The sequence below is a fragment of the Echiichthys vipera genome, assembly GCF_963691815.1.
Source record: "Echiichthys vipera genome assembly, chromosome: 13".
Taxonomy (NCBI): domain Eukaryota; kingdom Metazoa; phylum Chordata; class Actinopteri; order Perciformes; family Trachinidae; genus Echiichthys; species Echiichthys vipera.
The window spans coordinates 22,601,134-22,614,899 of NC_139838.1; the positions used below are offsets into that span (position 1 = coordinate 22,601,134).

A 13,766-nucleotide genomic window follows, 5' to 3' on the forward strand; every position below is an offset into this window, starting at 1 on the left:
TCACAGATGGTGACAAAGGGTGATCCGGCTTTTTCTATTAACGTAGACACAGTTATTCTCTAGTTTCTTTTAAATCTCTTCTTCAAACTTTTCTCTTTGGAAAAGCTTTTGGAAGTGTTTAGATATGTGTCCTTATTTCTACCATTTTTATTCCTACTCATTTGTTCTTGTCCATTTTATTGTCTTATATTCCCTATTTTCATTTTATCTGCCTTGTCTGGTTTTCTTTTCTTTTTGTAAAGCACTTTGTAATATTGTAAATATGTATGTATGTAATGTATGTAATGCTGTGTAAATAAAGTGTATTAATATATTATTTTGCTATTATAATGCAAGTAAAGTTAAACCAGAAAATTGTAGACATAGTATACAATAATCACAAGTGACTTTAAATGTGAACAGACTGTTTAGAGAGTCATACTGTGCTGTGCGTGGTATTGTCTAAGTTCTGGTGCCCTCTAGAGGGAAGTCCTGTATGTAGGTCACCTGCAGCCAATAGTTATCTTTTTGTGGGTGTAACCTAATTGAGGTTATTAAGTCTAAGTGTGGTTAAATAACAAAGGATAAATAAACTAATTTAACAGAGATTGTGCTTCTTTGTATAGTGCATATTAGAGTTATATGTGAGTGTGTGCTTGTGAGTGAGCTTGTGAGTTTAAGGGAATGATAATTATGTAAGCAAGTCCCCGAGGGAGATTCTACAAACCATACGTGGAATGTAGTTTCTGCTGAAGAGGGGGATATGAAGTCACCTAACAACTGGGTTAATAATGGGGTTATTTCACTCAACTTTCCCAAAGAAACTTTTGCCCCAAAGGAAATTCTTGTTCAGACAAGTTATAATACACTTAACACATACAAACAACCCATATAGGCCTGCTCTGCTATCTGAGAGCATAACAGAGACAATAATACACCAAGACACAACAAGTGTCTCAATTTGTATCAATCAATTTAGGGATGATTTAGTGAATGGAACAGTGTGTAAGGATGAGAAGATCTCAAAACACAAGAATGACTTTTACCGACTAGCGTTAATCTACAAGAAATGTATCATTCAAAGTAATTTCTGTTATTCCATGTATATTATTAGAATGACTGAGGGACGAAAGCAAATTCAGGACTGTTATTTAAGCTTGCTAAATCACGTGCTTGACAGTGGTAGCCACGGAAGCTAATATATCAAGTTTCAACTGGATATCATCCAGTTAGCGTCCCGCGCAGCAAAGGAAGAATGTTTTAAGAGGTTCAGCTTTTGATGCTCCATTCGTGTCCAGAGTATAAAGTTTGTCTTGTCTCAAAGATAAAAAAGTTTAGAGTTTAAAACCTAGGCATTCAATATTTGTGTCTGACAATCTTTCAGTCATATCGAGGGGGCTGGTTTCACAAAGATAGACTTTGACTTAGATCTAACTATTGCTCAGATTATAGATAAACATCTAAATTCAACCAACTTTTAGGCTTTAAACAGTCTAACATGACACTAGATTCATCTAGCAGTAAAATGGCTGTAAGGCTGGTCTAACACTAAAGACCAGCAAAATATCTTTGCCAAACTGGCCTTGTCGAGCATGTTGTGCTGAAAACATATTTTAATGGTATACCGTGCAGTAAAAAATGCTCTAAAGAAAGATATTCTCCATTCAGAATGCCTATTACAGAAATCATCCAAGCTGCTGCAACAATATGATCTGCTGAGAGCACTTAAATCCATTAAAAGCAGAGGGCAGGGCAAAGCAGTAACTTTTAAAACTGGTTGTTGGTCTGGCAACCGGCCATCAGCTTTTGATTGTCAAGCTCGACTGAACACTTGACATATTTTCATTGTTTCCAAGGCCATATTTTATTAATGAATGAGGAGCCCCGGGATATTTTGCATCGCGCAAATATATTTCTCTCTGCGTGTCACACTTATAAAACAAAAAATGAATGATAGCGTAGACCGACTGCATTTGCAAGTTTATGTATAAGGGAAAATACAATATGCAGAACTATCAGCTGCTTTAGGCCACATCAGATTGCTGGCCACCTCACGCAAGAGTCGTTGTTGAGCAGTAAAATGAGGTGAATGAGGTTTTCTTTTAGAAGTTGATCTTGTTTATATTTTAGGATGGCTCTGAAATTAATGCTGATGGGGTCCTATAAAGATTATTGAAACATTATAAGTGATATCCATCTAAAACACATACTGTAAGCAATGTCATTTTAATACCCAAAAAAAAAAAGACACTTTACTGAGGTATATAACCTACTTTTACACTATTCATCATGTACAGTGTAACACAGTGATGTGTAACTTCTTGTCGGCAGCACATTTTCACACCTTTCTTGGAAACTCGGACCACTGCTGTGTGATACCAGCTGTAGCAGCAACACTGGACACAGCACTGGAGATGCCTACAGACAAGGATTTGACTTTGCCAGGTATTTATCTTTCTGTCTAAGGCCTGCTTTTGTCAGCGTGTACAGCTTCACAATCATGCAAGATGTAGTCACAAAACTTTGCAGGTGTGTAATTGAGATCACAATTGATTTGAGTTTGAAAATTGGTGTTCTCCAAGTAAGGGCGCCAAGAGTAGAGTCCCACTTTGGCATCGCTGGTGTGATCCCATCACAAGAAGATGGTCTCTAGTTTTTTCTTTTTCTTTTTTTTACTACTCAACAGTGCTCACAGTAGACTGGTGGTGATTTTTAAGAACAATCTGTGAAAAGAAGTTTAAAAGGCAACCAGTTTGACTGACCTTTGACCTGGGTGAGGTGCCATAGAGGGAAAACCTCTTGATGTTCGAGGTGATGTTGTTACCCGAGGCCTCTCCATCCACAGCAGTGTCACTGGACTCAAGAGCACCGACGGGTACACTGTGAAAAATGTGTAATTAGTAGAGTCTCTTAAAATATTAATGCTGAAGTTGTATTCTTGAATGTCTCTCACAGCAGACAGAAATGTAAATTATGTGAGCTTTGAAATGTTGTTTGGTCAAACATCTGGCACTTTTAAATTATGTGAATAGAGACGACCTTTTAAGAGGAATTTATGAGTTTAAATGCGATACACATTACGAAAGAAATGGGATAGTGTGCGATGAAAACACACATACAACATACATATACGGTATGTCATCCCATTTGTGCAGTATGAATAGTGCTAGAGACGAAATGCTGCTTGCAAAATAAAACAGTGAATCATTGCTTAGGGAATGTTGAACAGAACTGGCTAAACAGAGAGTGAGTTTGTGTTCACAGCGTTGCAGGTTGAGTATGACTTTGATATAGAACAAAGCCTGATTATTCCATCAGGGTAAAACTGGTTAAGATAAAAAAGTTGCTTGGGAGCTACATTAACTTTCACTGAAAATACAAAATTGGGAGCTAAGAGCCTAAATAAGATTATTTAATTAAGATAATTCAATTTTTGTCCACTTGACTGTGAAGCAACTGCCTTTGTTCAGTCATCAGAATTGTTTACAACTCATGTTCTGAGACGCCGGCATCAGTGTGAGGCTGCAGGGGCCTTAGAGTCAACAGAGAGGCTCCATAGATAATCACGAGCTGTCATCACCTCAAACTAATAATACAAAGGTGGCTTCATACACAAAGGCTTTTTTTTTTCTTTAAACAATTGCATCGAGCAGGAGGCCAAACAACATGTAAACATTAGTAGCAACGTCACAATTTATGGACCACTGTGACTTTAAAACCTGTGTATATTCACGAGCAAGTGCACACAGCAAACAAGCACACCACGTGCTGCTGTGCAGGTAGGAGCGTGAGCTTTTTTTGTGCCCATATGGTCGAAGACTGCTTCAATTTTTTCATGTTGAAAAGTCCAGTGTGGCTTCAATAGTTGTGATTTGACATGGCTATAAAATATGACAGGCTCACATGGAAACAAATATATGCAAAAAGACAAACAAACCCAAGAAACGCTTTCTTGGGGGATCAGAAAGGGTGTCCAGAGATGAGAGAATGAGTCATATCTTTGTACCTAGGTGATGTGTGTTTATACTGGATGTCAACACAAAGAAACATGCAAAGCATTTCCCTTTGTGAACTTGCAACACCAACACCTGCTATTCTAGAAAAGGGAATCTTGATTTGGATGAAGTTCAACAGGATGTAACTGAGATGAAAGTAGCTTCTTTGCTTTCTCTGGCTGTGCAGTAAAATGTGGGAATATTTGTTTGCATAAGAACAAGACAGGGGGGGGGACGACTACAGTGAAGCCTCCAGCAGTGAAACTCATACATTTGCATTAATATCTAAAAACTCGCAGACACTTGCTACAGCCAAGCCACATGGCTCTGTGCAAAAGTAACAAAATCCAGCTAGCAACACCTCTAAAGGTTGGCACAAATTTGCGACCTTTCTGTACCTATTCTCATAAACTATCAAAAAACACATACATGCCTCTGTCCTCTGTAGGCCTATGGGACGACTTCTAACTGAAATAGGCTGTGAAAGCAAAAATTACTTTTGAGAAGTCTACTCTCAAATAGCCATTGTTAACCTGTGATTCAAGCGTGTGAGACAGCGTAACCAGTACCTCAGAGAGATGACAGACGACTATGTAGGTCATCATACTCTGTGTTAGAGTTACAGTTAGAAAACGGGTGTCCTGACTGCTGAGCTACGCAATGCATTTAGAGAGATATTTAACCCATTTCAATCCAGGTCTGTGTGGACACTGTGTCCAGATGTGTGTTCAGTTGACGTATATTTTCATTTTCTTTGGAGAGCAGGAGATCTGGCCGCCTGTTGCATGATCGATAGAGCCTGGCAAGTTGACTGTCTGACTGACAATTCACTGTATCTGAATTTGCATAAACACGACTGGACTTCAACTTTATGCAAAAGAGCTCCGTCCACCACACAAGGCTCACAAAACTCAGATGAAACTGTCAAACTAGGCGGTGCTGATCAAAAATGAACCAAGATTCTGGTTACTGTTTTGCATATTTTTTGCTTCAAATGTATATTGACTTACTGTTTTACTGTTTACCTGTAAAATGAGAACATTTGTGCCTCGGCTGCCATGTTGAAAAACAGTTAAGTCAAAACGAAGCACTATCCACCAGTGGAGCAAACCTGACCGTCTTGGGTCCCAACACCTATTTCCGGTAGCTTGACGGAGTTGGTGGATCTCCATCATCAGTGAGGAACGGAGCATCGGAGATGTTTCACGTCATTCGTCTGATTTTTGGCACATCTCCGATGCTCCATTCCTCAAGGACTTTTGCCACTGGAACAGGCCAAACAACGAACACAATGCCCACACTGCCATGACACAGAGCTGGACTAGAATAGGTCAAGTATCACTTTAAAGGTCGTAAGCATCATCAAGTTTCCGTTATCTGTCGAGGGCCTTCTATAACACAAGTGCAATTGTCTGATGACTGTATCAAAGTTAATGTTTAACTCGTTTCATTGTTCAGAGCACACAGTTACTGATGTTGGGACTCCTCACAGTCACTTGCACACTCCACTTTAAACACATCACAGCAAAAGGCAGATTGATGCTGCCTTCACTGTCATTGTTTTTCTAATATATGTTGTCTGTATAATATTTGTTGTTTGTATATCTGGAGTTTTGTAACAAAAATAATTACCCCCTGGGATTATTAAAATATTTCTGATTCTGATTCTGTACAGAAAAAAAAGATAATTAGCTAAATTCAACATTATGTCAATAAATTACAAAACACTGTTTGCAGAGACAGAAGTGGGTAGTGGAAAGGATCATCTATAGGTTTTGTCTGACTGACTTTTAGGCTGTGGTGTCATTTGGAGTCAATACCCCTATTTAACCAAGAACAACAGACTGAATGGAACAGATAAAAAATTAACACGACAGGAGCATACCACTTAAAGCCCACAATTGATTTTTACTAACAAAGCTATCTTTAAGTTGACTGAACCCATCTCTATGAATTACTTTACTGCAGTCTAACCTGGCCTGTGGAGAATGGCCGGAAAATAGTAAAAAAAAAAGGCGAAATTCCATGCAAACTGATGTAACAGATCTGAATAAATGAAGCAGAAACACAAAGTCCTGTAGTATTGCAACATATTGGATACCGGCGTTCTCTTTCTTCTTTGTCAAAATCTGACGGCTACATTTCCCACAATCCCAGGAAAAAAAAGTTTAAAGAACGAACAAATAGTACAAGTAAACAACAAGTAAAGCCGAGATGTTGCATAACCCATCGGTGATCACACAAAATACAATAGAGTTGGGGAAACCAATGCACTCCCGCACCGCTGCACAATCCTGCAATTCACCACAATGCCTGATTTGGTGTGAATGCAGCCTTATGCTCGCAGCGGCTGATGTAGCATGAACCTGAGAAGCTTCACCCCCTCACCATCTTCAGCCCCGAACGACAGTGGCTAAAGTCACATCCCTTGAGGCGATTGTTGATTTATCACTGGAGTTTCCTTTAATGTTCTATCAATTAACAAATCACATTTTGTTTTAGCGCGATATCCTTTATAATGTAGAAAAGCAACGCACACCAAGGGTTGTACGGAGGTGCTCATCACTGGAGGCCAATAATTGTTGATCTTGCAGAAGGCCTGAGGGCTGAAAACTAATCTGAATAATAAATAGAAAAAATGCATATGAAGACAGAATGTGCTGCACTTTTTTCTTTCGGCACTATACATATATATTCTTTAACACCCTCTTGTCGCAATAAAAAAAAACACCAGGGTCGACATAGTTATAGTGGTATGAAGCTGTTTCTGTCCTTGTACAACTCACATCCACTGGCAATGTAGGCTAGGTCACAACAATAGTTAAATCGGCTTCAATAAAAATGTTTGAAGAGGATCAGAGTATTTCTTCTTAGAAACTCTTTATGTAACCACGACTCCTACACAAGGATGACCAAAATCCATGTTACAGTGACTCATTTTCACCTCAATTGTTCTGAATAATGTCAGCTATTTATTTAAAAAAACAGCTGCGATGAGACATCTACTGTGACTAAGATGTTGCCAATGCATCCTTTGCCACAAAGATAGCATATGTGTGTGTGTGCATTGTAGTTGATTAGTGGTGCCATGAGAATGCAGCAGGCATGTGGAGTGGCAGGTTTCTCTACAGTACCTCTTTTAATCCACCACTCTACTTGGAAGACCAACAAATCTTACCAGATACTAAAACTCTCTCTGGGTGTGTTTGACTTGTTTGAAAAAGTAAACTTGAGTGCTTCCTTTGTTATTTCATACAGCAAGGGTAAAGTTTCACGTAGATCCATACTGCCTTTGACCTCCCCTTGGACTGTATGAAATGGCATGGAGTCAAAACAAAATAAATAACATGAAGATGTATTTCTAAGACCCTGAAATCCTCAAGTCTTTGTCAGATAAAACCCCCGACATGGATTAAAACTAAATCCTTAACTAACAACAAAAACAGATTTAGACTCCGTCTGGAATTAACTCTGATCGGGGACAGTATTTATAATGTCAACAGTTATAAGGAACACAAGGAAAGCCATAATGTTAAGATCGTAAATAGGCAAATCCGTGGACGGAAGGCGTCTCATTCTGTTTTAATTTATGATACTTTTGTCCTGCTAATTCATATTAACAGGACGTTTGTTATTGCTGTTAAACTTTATACCCTTGCATAACCCCTGTGTGCAGCAGGTCTTGTGTGCAAAGGCGGTTCTCGCAGTGTCAGCCCATCATTTCTTTTTTTACTGTGCAAACAAAAGCTGTCACTCAGTCTGCTCTACAACCTCATGAACAACATGGTTACATTGTCCCGTCATGTGACTGGTGGCTCAACCACCGTCTCAACAGTGTGTATCTTTACAACCCTTTGCTTATACATTGTGTGAGGCTCAAACAGAGCACTGCGACTCCTTTGTAAATATTTCAGGACGCCACAGGGAACTTGACATTGTCGAAGGCTTTGAAACCGACTTTTAAAAGCCTTCTATGTGCATATTGCTAAATTGCAGCCTACAAGATGCCCCTGTCTCTCCAGGGTGAGGTTGCACTTGACTACTAAATCAACACCACCCCGGTTCTTTCTTTAGCACAACTACGATCAGGTGAAAACGCAGTGGCTCACAGATATAGTCTGTAGCATGTAATGAGAATTTTCAAAATCCATACATGGTCTAAGATCACTAAGACAGTCCAAATATATTCATATTAACATAAACAACTCTGACACATCCAAAAACTAGATTGCTAACAAAAATTTGTGTTGTCGTCAAGTATAAAGTGTGGAGCTGCTCCATAGACGATGACTTGGGAGAAAAATGTTATAGATGACACTGAGAGCACCCAGGGGCATGTACATGGTACATTTTCTGTTACAGAACTGAGAACGTGACAATAGAAGAATAAAGTTTTTGGGGACAACAAGAATACCCAACAAAACTCTCAGCACAACTGTTTTTGTCAGGTATACGGTATCTTATTCTGTCAGATTATAGTATCCTCACTTAAGCCAAAAATACATTGGAATATTTAGGAGAGTATACCCAATTCCTCCTCAGTAACCTCCCCATCGACCTACTAGTACACCCACCTAATTAACCACAACTACACCAATGGTCAGGACCCCTTGGTGTCCCTTGTCAACATGAGCATTGGTAGCCCTGCATGTCAGATGGCAACCTATATCAACCGATTCTGCAAGGGAATGTAGAATCTGTAGGCAACAGGACAAGATTTGGGTAGTGAGTGGGGTCTGATTTCCATTTGTGGTCCGACTTGTATTTATCAATCATGTTTGAGCAGGCTTTGCTTGTATACAGGCAAAAAATGCATGTGGAGAGCAAACGAGGTGGAATGCATTGATCGGACCCATCAGCTATTGTCCGACAACGATTTATCTTTCCATCAGCTTATTGTTATTGTCTTCATTAATATGCAGATATCTGTGTTTATAGAGACGCCATCTCTCAAACCCAACTCCATCCATCTCCTCCCAAAACAGATTTTGTGGCTTAATCACAATGCACTTTCTCTGTGCGTCTAATGTGACCACACATGGGTTAACAGTTGAATGCCTGGTGCATTGGTATGAAAAGCAGCAGGCTGTGACAAAACGACAATATTTGATGTGCCTGGAATGACAATGGGCTGAAGAAGCTCCAGACTTTGTTTGAGACTTACTTCTCTGGTTTCTTTTTTGTGAGAGAGCAGCTCATGTTCACAAATATTGATTGAACTTTCATAGACCTTGGAAATAAATAACATAGCACACTCTTAATTTATGTAATGTTCCCATTTAATGCTTGCAATTGTTATATATCACCAGGAATGAAAATGTTAGCCCATTAGTGGTTGTGAAAGCAAAAAGATGGATTAGGTGTGTTCACTGATAGCAGTGATGAAATAAAGGAACACACTGGTTTAGACCTACTTATCTGTCAATATATAAGAGCAATCCATAAACACTGATCCTTGTTTATGGATCTTTTTTAAATATTTTTTTTGAGTCTTTTGACAGTAAACAGTACAAGTACAAACAGTTTTGGAAAGGATCATAATTTTAAGTCGATCTTTATGTTTGTCTTCCTTGACTGTTTACAAATGAGCACATCACAGTCTAGCATGTGGTTTCTGGTTTCTGTACAAAAACAACTTAACTGCTCAGCTGTAAAACAGCTTGCCGCTGGCACTAATGGCTAAAAGTCCATGACTAAAAGTACAGATGCTAAATTTTCAGGGACCAAGTCTTGTATCTTGTGTGTTTTTCACCTTTCTTGAATCTATTTATAACTGTTCGCAGATAACAAGATCAGTCCCAAAAACTCTCTACTTTGTAGTCAGCCAAGATCTGTCCCACTATTTTGTTTGCAATTCCTTTTTTTATAAGCTTAGTGCTGCAACAAATGGCTCTTTTCATTATGGATTAATCTGCCAATTCTTTTCTCAGTTAATCAGATTGGTCTTTAAAGGGGGACCCTAGCTGAATGCAGAAAATTGATTATTTCCATGGCCTAGCTAAGTTCAATCAGTATTTGTGAACATGAGCTACTCTCTCTCTCAAAGCCAGAAACTTTCAAACTTGTGATGTCATCGAGCAGTCTGGAGCTGCTCCATCAGCGGTGAATGGGAGACTAGTTTTCTTTTTTATACCCAAATGAGTTTTATGCGATTGTTGTGTTCTCAGTTTTGAAACAGAAAATAAAGCCACAGAACATTCCCCTGGGTGCTCAGTGTCATTTTTAACATCTTTCCCAACTCATCCTCTACGGAGAAGTTCCACACTTTATACTCAATCACAAATTGAAGTTTTAACACTGTACGTTTTTGATTTGGGAGAAAATCAAGAGCCTAAAAGATCCATCTCACCCTGGACACTCTCTGTTTGAACTGCTTATGTTTGAGGTAAATTAAAACAAGACCAGACAGACTCAGAAACGTTTTTAATCCAAGAGCCATAACTGTTTATGTTTACTAAGGGCGCACTCACACTGTCCATCCGTATCGTGCCCAAGCATGTTTCACGGCAAAAGTCTAGTTCGTTTGACCAGTGTGAGTGCAACGGCCCGTTTGGGAGAGGTGGGCTTTTGTAAATCACGTTTGCACATGTACGAGCACGAGCGTGCGCACGTGTACGAGCACGAGGCCTACAGCGGTTCTGACGTCATTTTATGTGCGCCTGTTTGGACATAGAAAAAAGAAGGACGGACCATGCGCGGACATTTAAAGCAATGGCAGCGAAAGGTTCACGTTGGTGTGATGCGGAGGTGGAGTGTTTACTGCAGATTTGGTCGATGAAAATATTCAAAAACAGTCGACAAGACGCACAAAAACTCAGAGGTCCATGGAAAGATTTGTAAACAAAGCGACACATCGCGATGACGTCAATCAATGCGATACAGCGTGATGACGTATAGGCAGCAAGAAGCATTCGCGCGAGGCCCAGGTAGTGTGAGTACAAATGGGCCTGGGGCGCGGAGGGAGAGGGAGGGGGGACAAGTATCCTAAAGCACGGGGCACGGTACGGATGGACAGTGTGAGTGCGCCCTAAAAGTTTTACTGTCTGGTTTACTGTCTCAGACCATAAGAACAGCACGTATGAACTGTGAAAACGGACAGATCCCCTTTAAAATGTATGAAAATAAGGTAAAATGTTCGACACGGTTACCCACAGCCAAAATTGACTTATCAAAGTTGCCCCCCCCATCTAACAGTCCAAAAGCCAGAGATATTCAGTTTTAATATCAGAGAAGACTAATGAACCAGGAAATATTCACATGAAGAAGCTTGAGCAGAGAATATTTGGTATTTTTACTAAGAAAATCACTTAAACAAATGATCAATTAATTCAAACTAAATGAAGTGACTTCTTTTCATATCTTAATAACATAAACGGATGATGAAATACACCAGATGTTCAATCATGTCATGCATTTTGTCTTTCATTACATGCTTAATAGTGCTGTAGCTGAAATATGTTCTCTAAAACTGTCCCCGAGGGACTCTACAAGCTTTCAGAGAAGTGAAGGAGGGTTCATTTCTCTATATTCCATTTGCTCTTTTGCACATTTACATAATGACTGTAAGACTGGAGTGAATTTTATGGATTTCACAGTCTCCCTTTCAACAGTTCTGTCTAGACAGAAGTGTCCTCCTGGGCTGTCTAAATCGCTACCAACTCAATCATTTAGAAAGTCGTGGCACTTCTTAAGGGAATGGATTGGCATGGTGCCGGGAATAACCTTATTCAGCCATCATTAAACACACTCAATACTTAATCGCCTGACACATTTCTGCACTGACTGTTGGACAGCTCACTGTGTAATGAGATCTGAGTTAGAGAGCAATGATGTCCCAATCAGCTGGGAAAGCATCAGTCCAAAACAGGCTGTTTATCATTGGTGAATAATAATAGTATGGGATTATTTCAAAATAAAACGTAACTGAATCAAGTGTCTTTATCCAAAAAGGTGTCATATAAAAGGAGCAATGAGGAAATGAACACTGCAGCAGGCTGTGTGCGGCTTTAAAGCGTCAGAAGCTGCCTCATGCTGCTGCTCCTCCATGAGAAGACAGACAGACAGTACATGACACATGCACGGGCATGAACATCGGCCACTGGGAAATGCACGACACTCTGCGAGCATACCTGAGCAGCTGCTGGTTGTCATTAACCGGTTTCCCTGGGACGGGGGAGTCATTCTTCGGCTTTGCCCTGAACTTTAGGAACTTAAACCTCTTCTTCTCTTCCACGTCCTTCGCCGTTGATTCGTCCAGGCTGACTTCGCTCCTGGAGAACAAACTTTTCAGGGACCTCTTGCCCGATGAGCTCTTCGCCATCTCTGCAGGGCGTTATGTCACCGAGGGAGGAGCGGGGCTGGCGGGTCTTTACGCGAGGCACAACTACTTTCCCGCTGATGATTGATTCATTAAAAGCTGATGAAGATATTCGCGGAGTGGAAACTGCTGCACGGATGGCACTTGTTGACAGATGACAGCTGCTGCGGCTGCTGCTGCTGCTGCCTCATTCTCTGTGCGCTCCAGCAGAGCTCAGGTGTGGCGACACGCCCCGAGGAGCAACACCCAGAGCCCAGACAGCCTCCGGAGACACTGTTTCCTGTGAGGTTTGTACCATATTACGCAATATGAAATAACTCCAAATTAGTTCATTTAAATCACTTTGACGCTCAGGGTGTCAGACACTGTGTTTCCCCAGTTGTATGCAGACAAGTTTTTTATTGGTAGTCTCCTTTTGTGATAAAATGTCCCCTGTTTACCAACTTTTAGCATTTCACAGGTCAGTTAGAAAACCGTCTCAATTCAATTCAATTCAATTTTATTTATAGTGCCAAATCATAACAAAAGTTACCTCAGGACACTTTACAGAGTAGGTATAGACCACACTCTATGACTTATTTATGATTTACCTAGACCCAACAATTCCCCTGTAGAGTACGGTGGCAACGAAAACCTTCCCTATTACAGGCAGGAACGTCAGACAGACCCAGATCTGTGGAGGACGCACATCCATCTTGATAAAGGCTGGACACACCAAGGAGGGAAATAAGATCATGACTTAATGGGTTTATCCCTGACAAAGTCTGATTATGTCATGTTTTCTAAATATATGAGGATAGGCTATCAATCATATAAATAAAAGCTGAATATTTAGCCTGAAGGATGCATGTCTAGTGATGGGAGTTAATGAGGATAACAAGGACACACTGAAAACGTTCAAGATGACAGATAATACATCTAGGCTAACTGTAGCTTCTGTACCTCATAATAATAATAATAACATTAATAATAATTGTAATTATGACGATACATTATTTGATTAAAAAGGCATTTTCACAGAGTGATTTGCAGGTTAGTTATTATAGATCCAACAAGTAAGAGATGACCTCCTCATTATGTATGCCTTCACAGAGTGCAATCACAGAGGATGAACGGCGACATCTTGTGGTCTCTGTTGACCCTGCAACATAATCACATTAATAAAGTATTTCTCTTTTATTCTGAAAAGGCCCAGACCCGTGCACACGTTTGCCTGCATGTGGCTTACTCTGCCTCACGATGGCGCTGCCATCTCACTCAAATCAAACACAAGCAACTGCTGTAGAACAAGTTCCTCTGTGATGAACTGACTGATGCAATGAATGGTCAATAAAATAACACACACATACACACACTTACACACACATACACACACAAACACACACACACTCACACAAGGTCAGTTGCACCAGTGCACATGAGATCATGGCAATTTTGAATAGATTTTGTTTTTCAAAATGTTAAATTTAGTTGTA

The 13,766-nt window shown here is 40.0% G+C and overlaps 1 protein-coding gene across 1 annotated transcript in view; it reads right to left on the reverse strand.

Moving 5' to 3' along the window:
* crybg2 (crystallin beta-gamma domain containing 2) overlaps window positions 1–12,438 on the reverse strand; it is a gene marked incomplete at its 3' end in the record, with an annotated part of 46,174 nt that extends 33,736 nt beyond the window's left edge. The window contains exons 1-2 of the mRNA XM_083925206.1: window positions 12,104–12,438; window positions 2,742–2,859 (exon numbers count right to left, since the gene is read on the reverse strand). Coding sequence (XP_083781332.1) covers window positions 2,742–2,859; window positions 12,104–12,294 — 309 coding nt within the window. The 5' untranslated portion in view covers window positions 12,295–12,438. The remainder of the gene's footprint in view (window positions 1–2,741; window positions 2,860–12,103) is intronic.
* Between the last annotated feature and the right edge of the window lie 1,328 nt (window positions 12,439–13,766).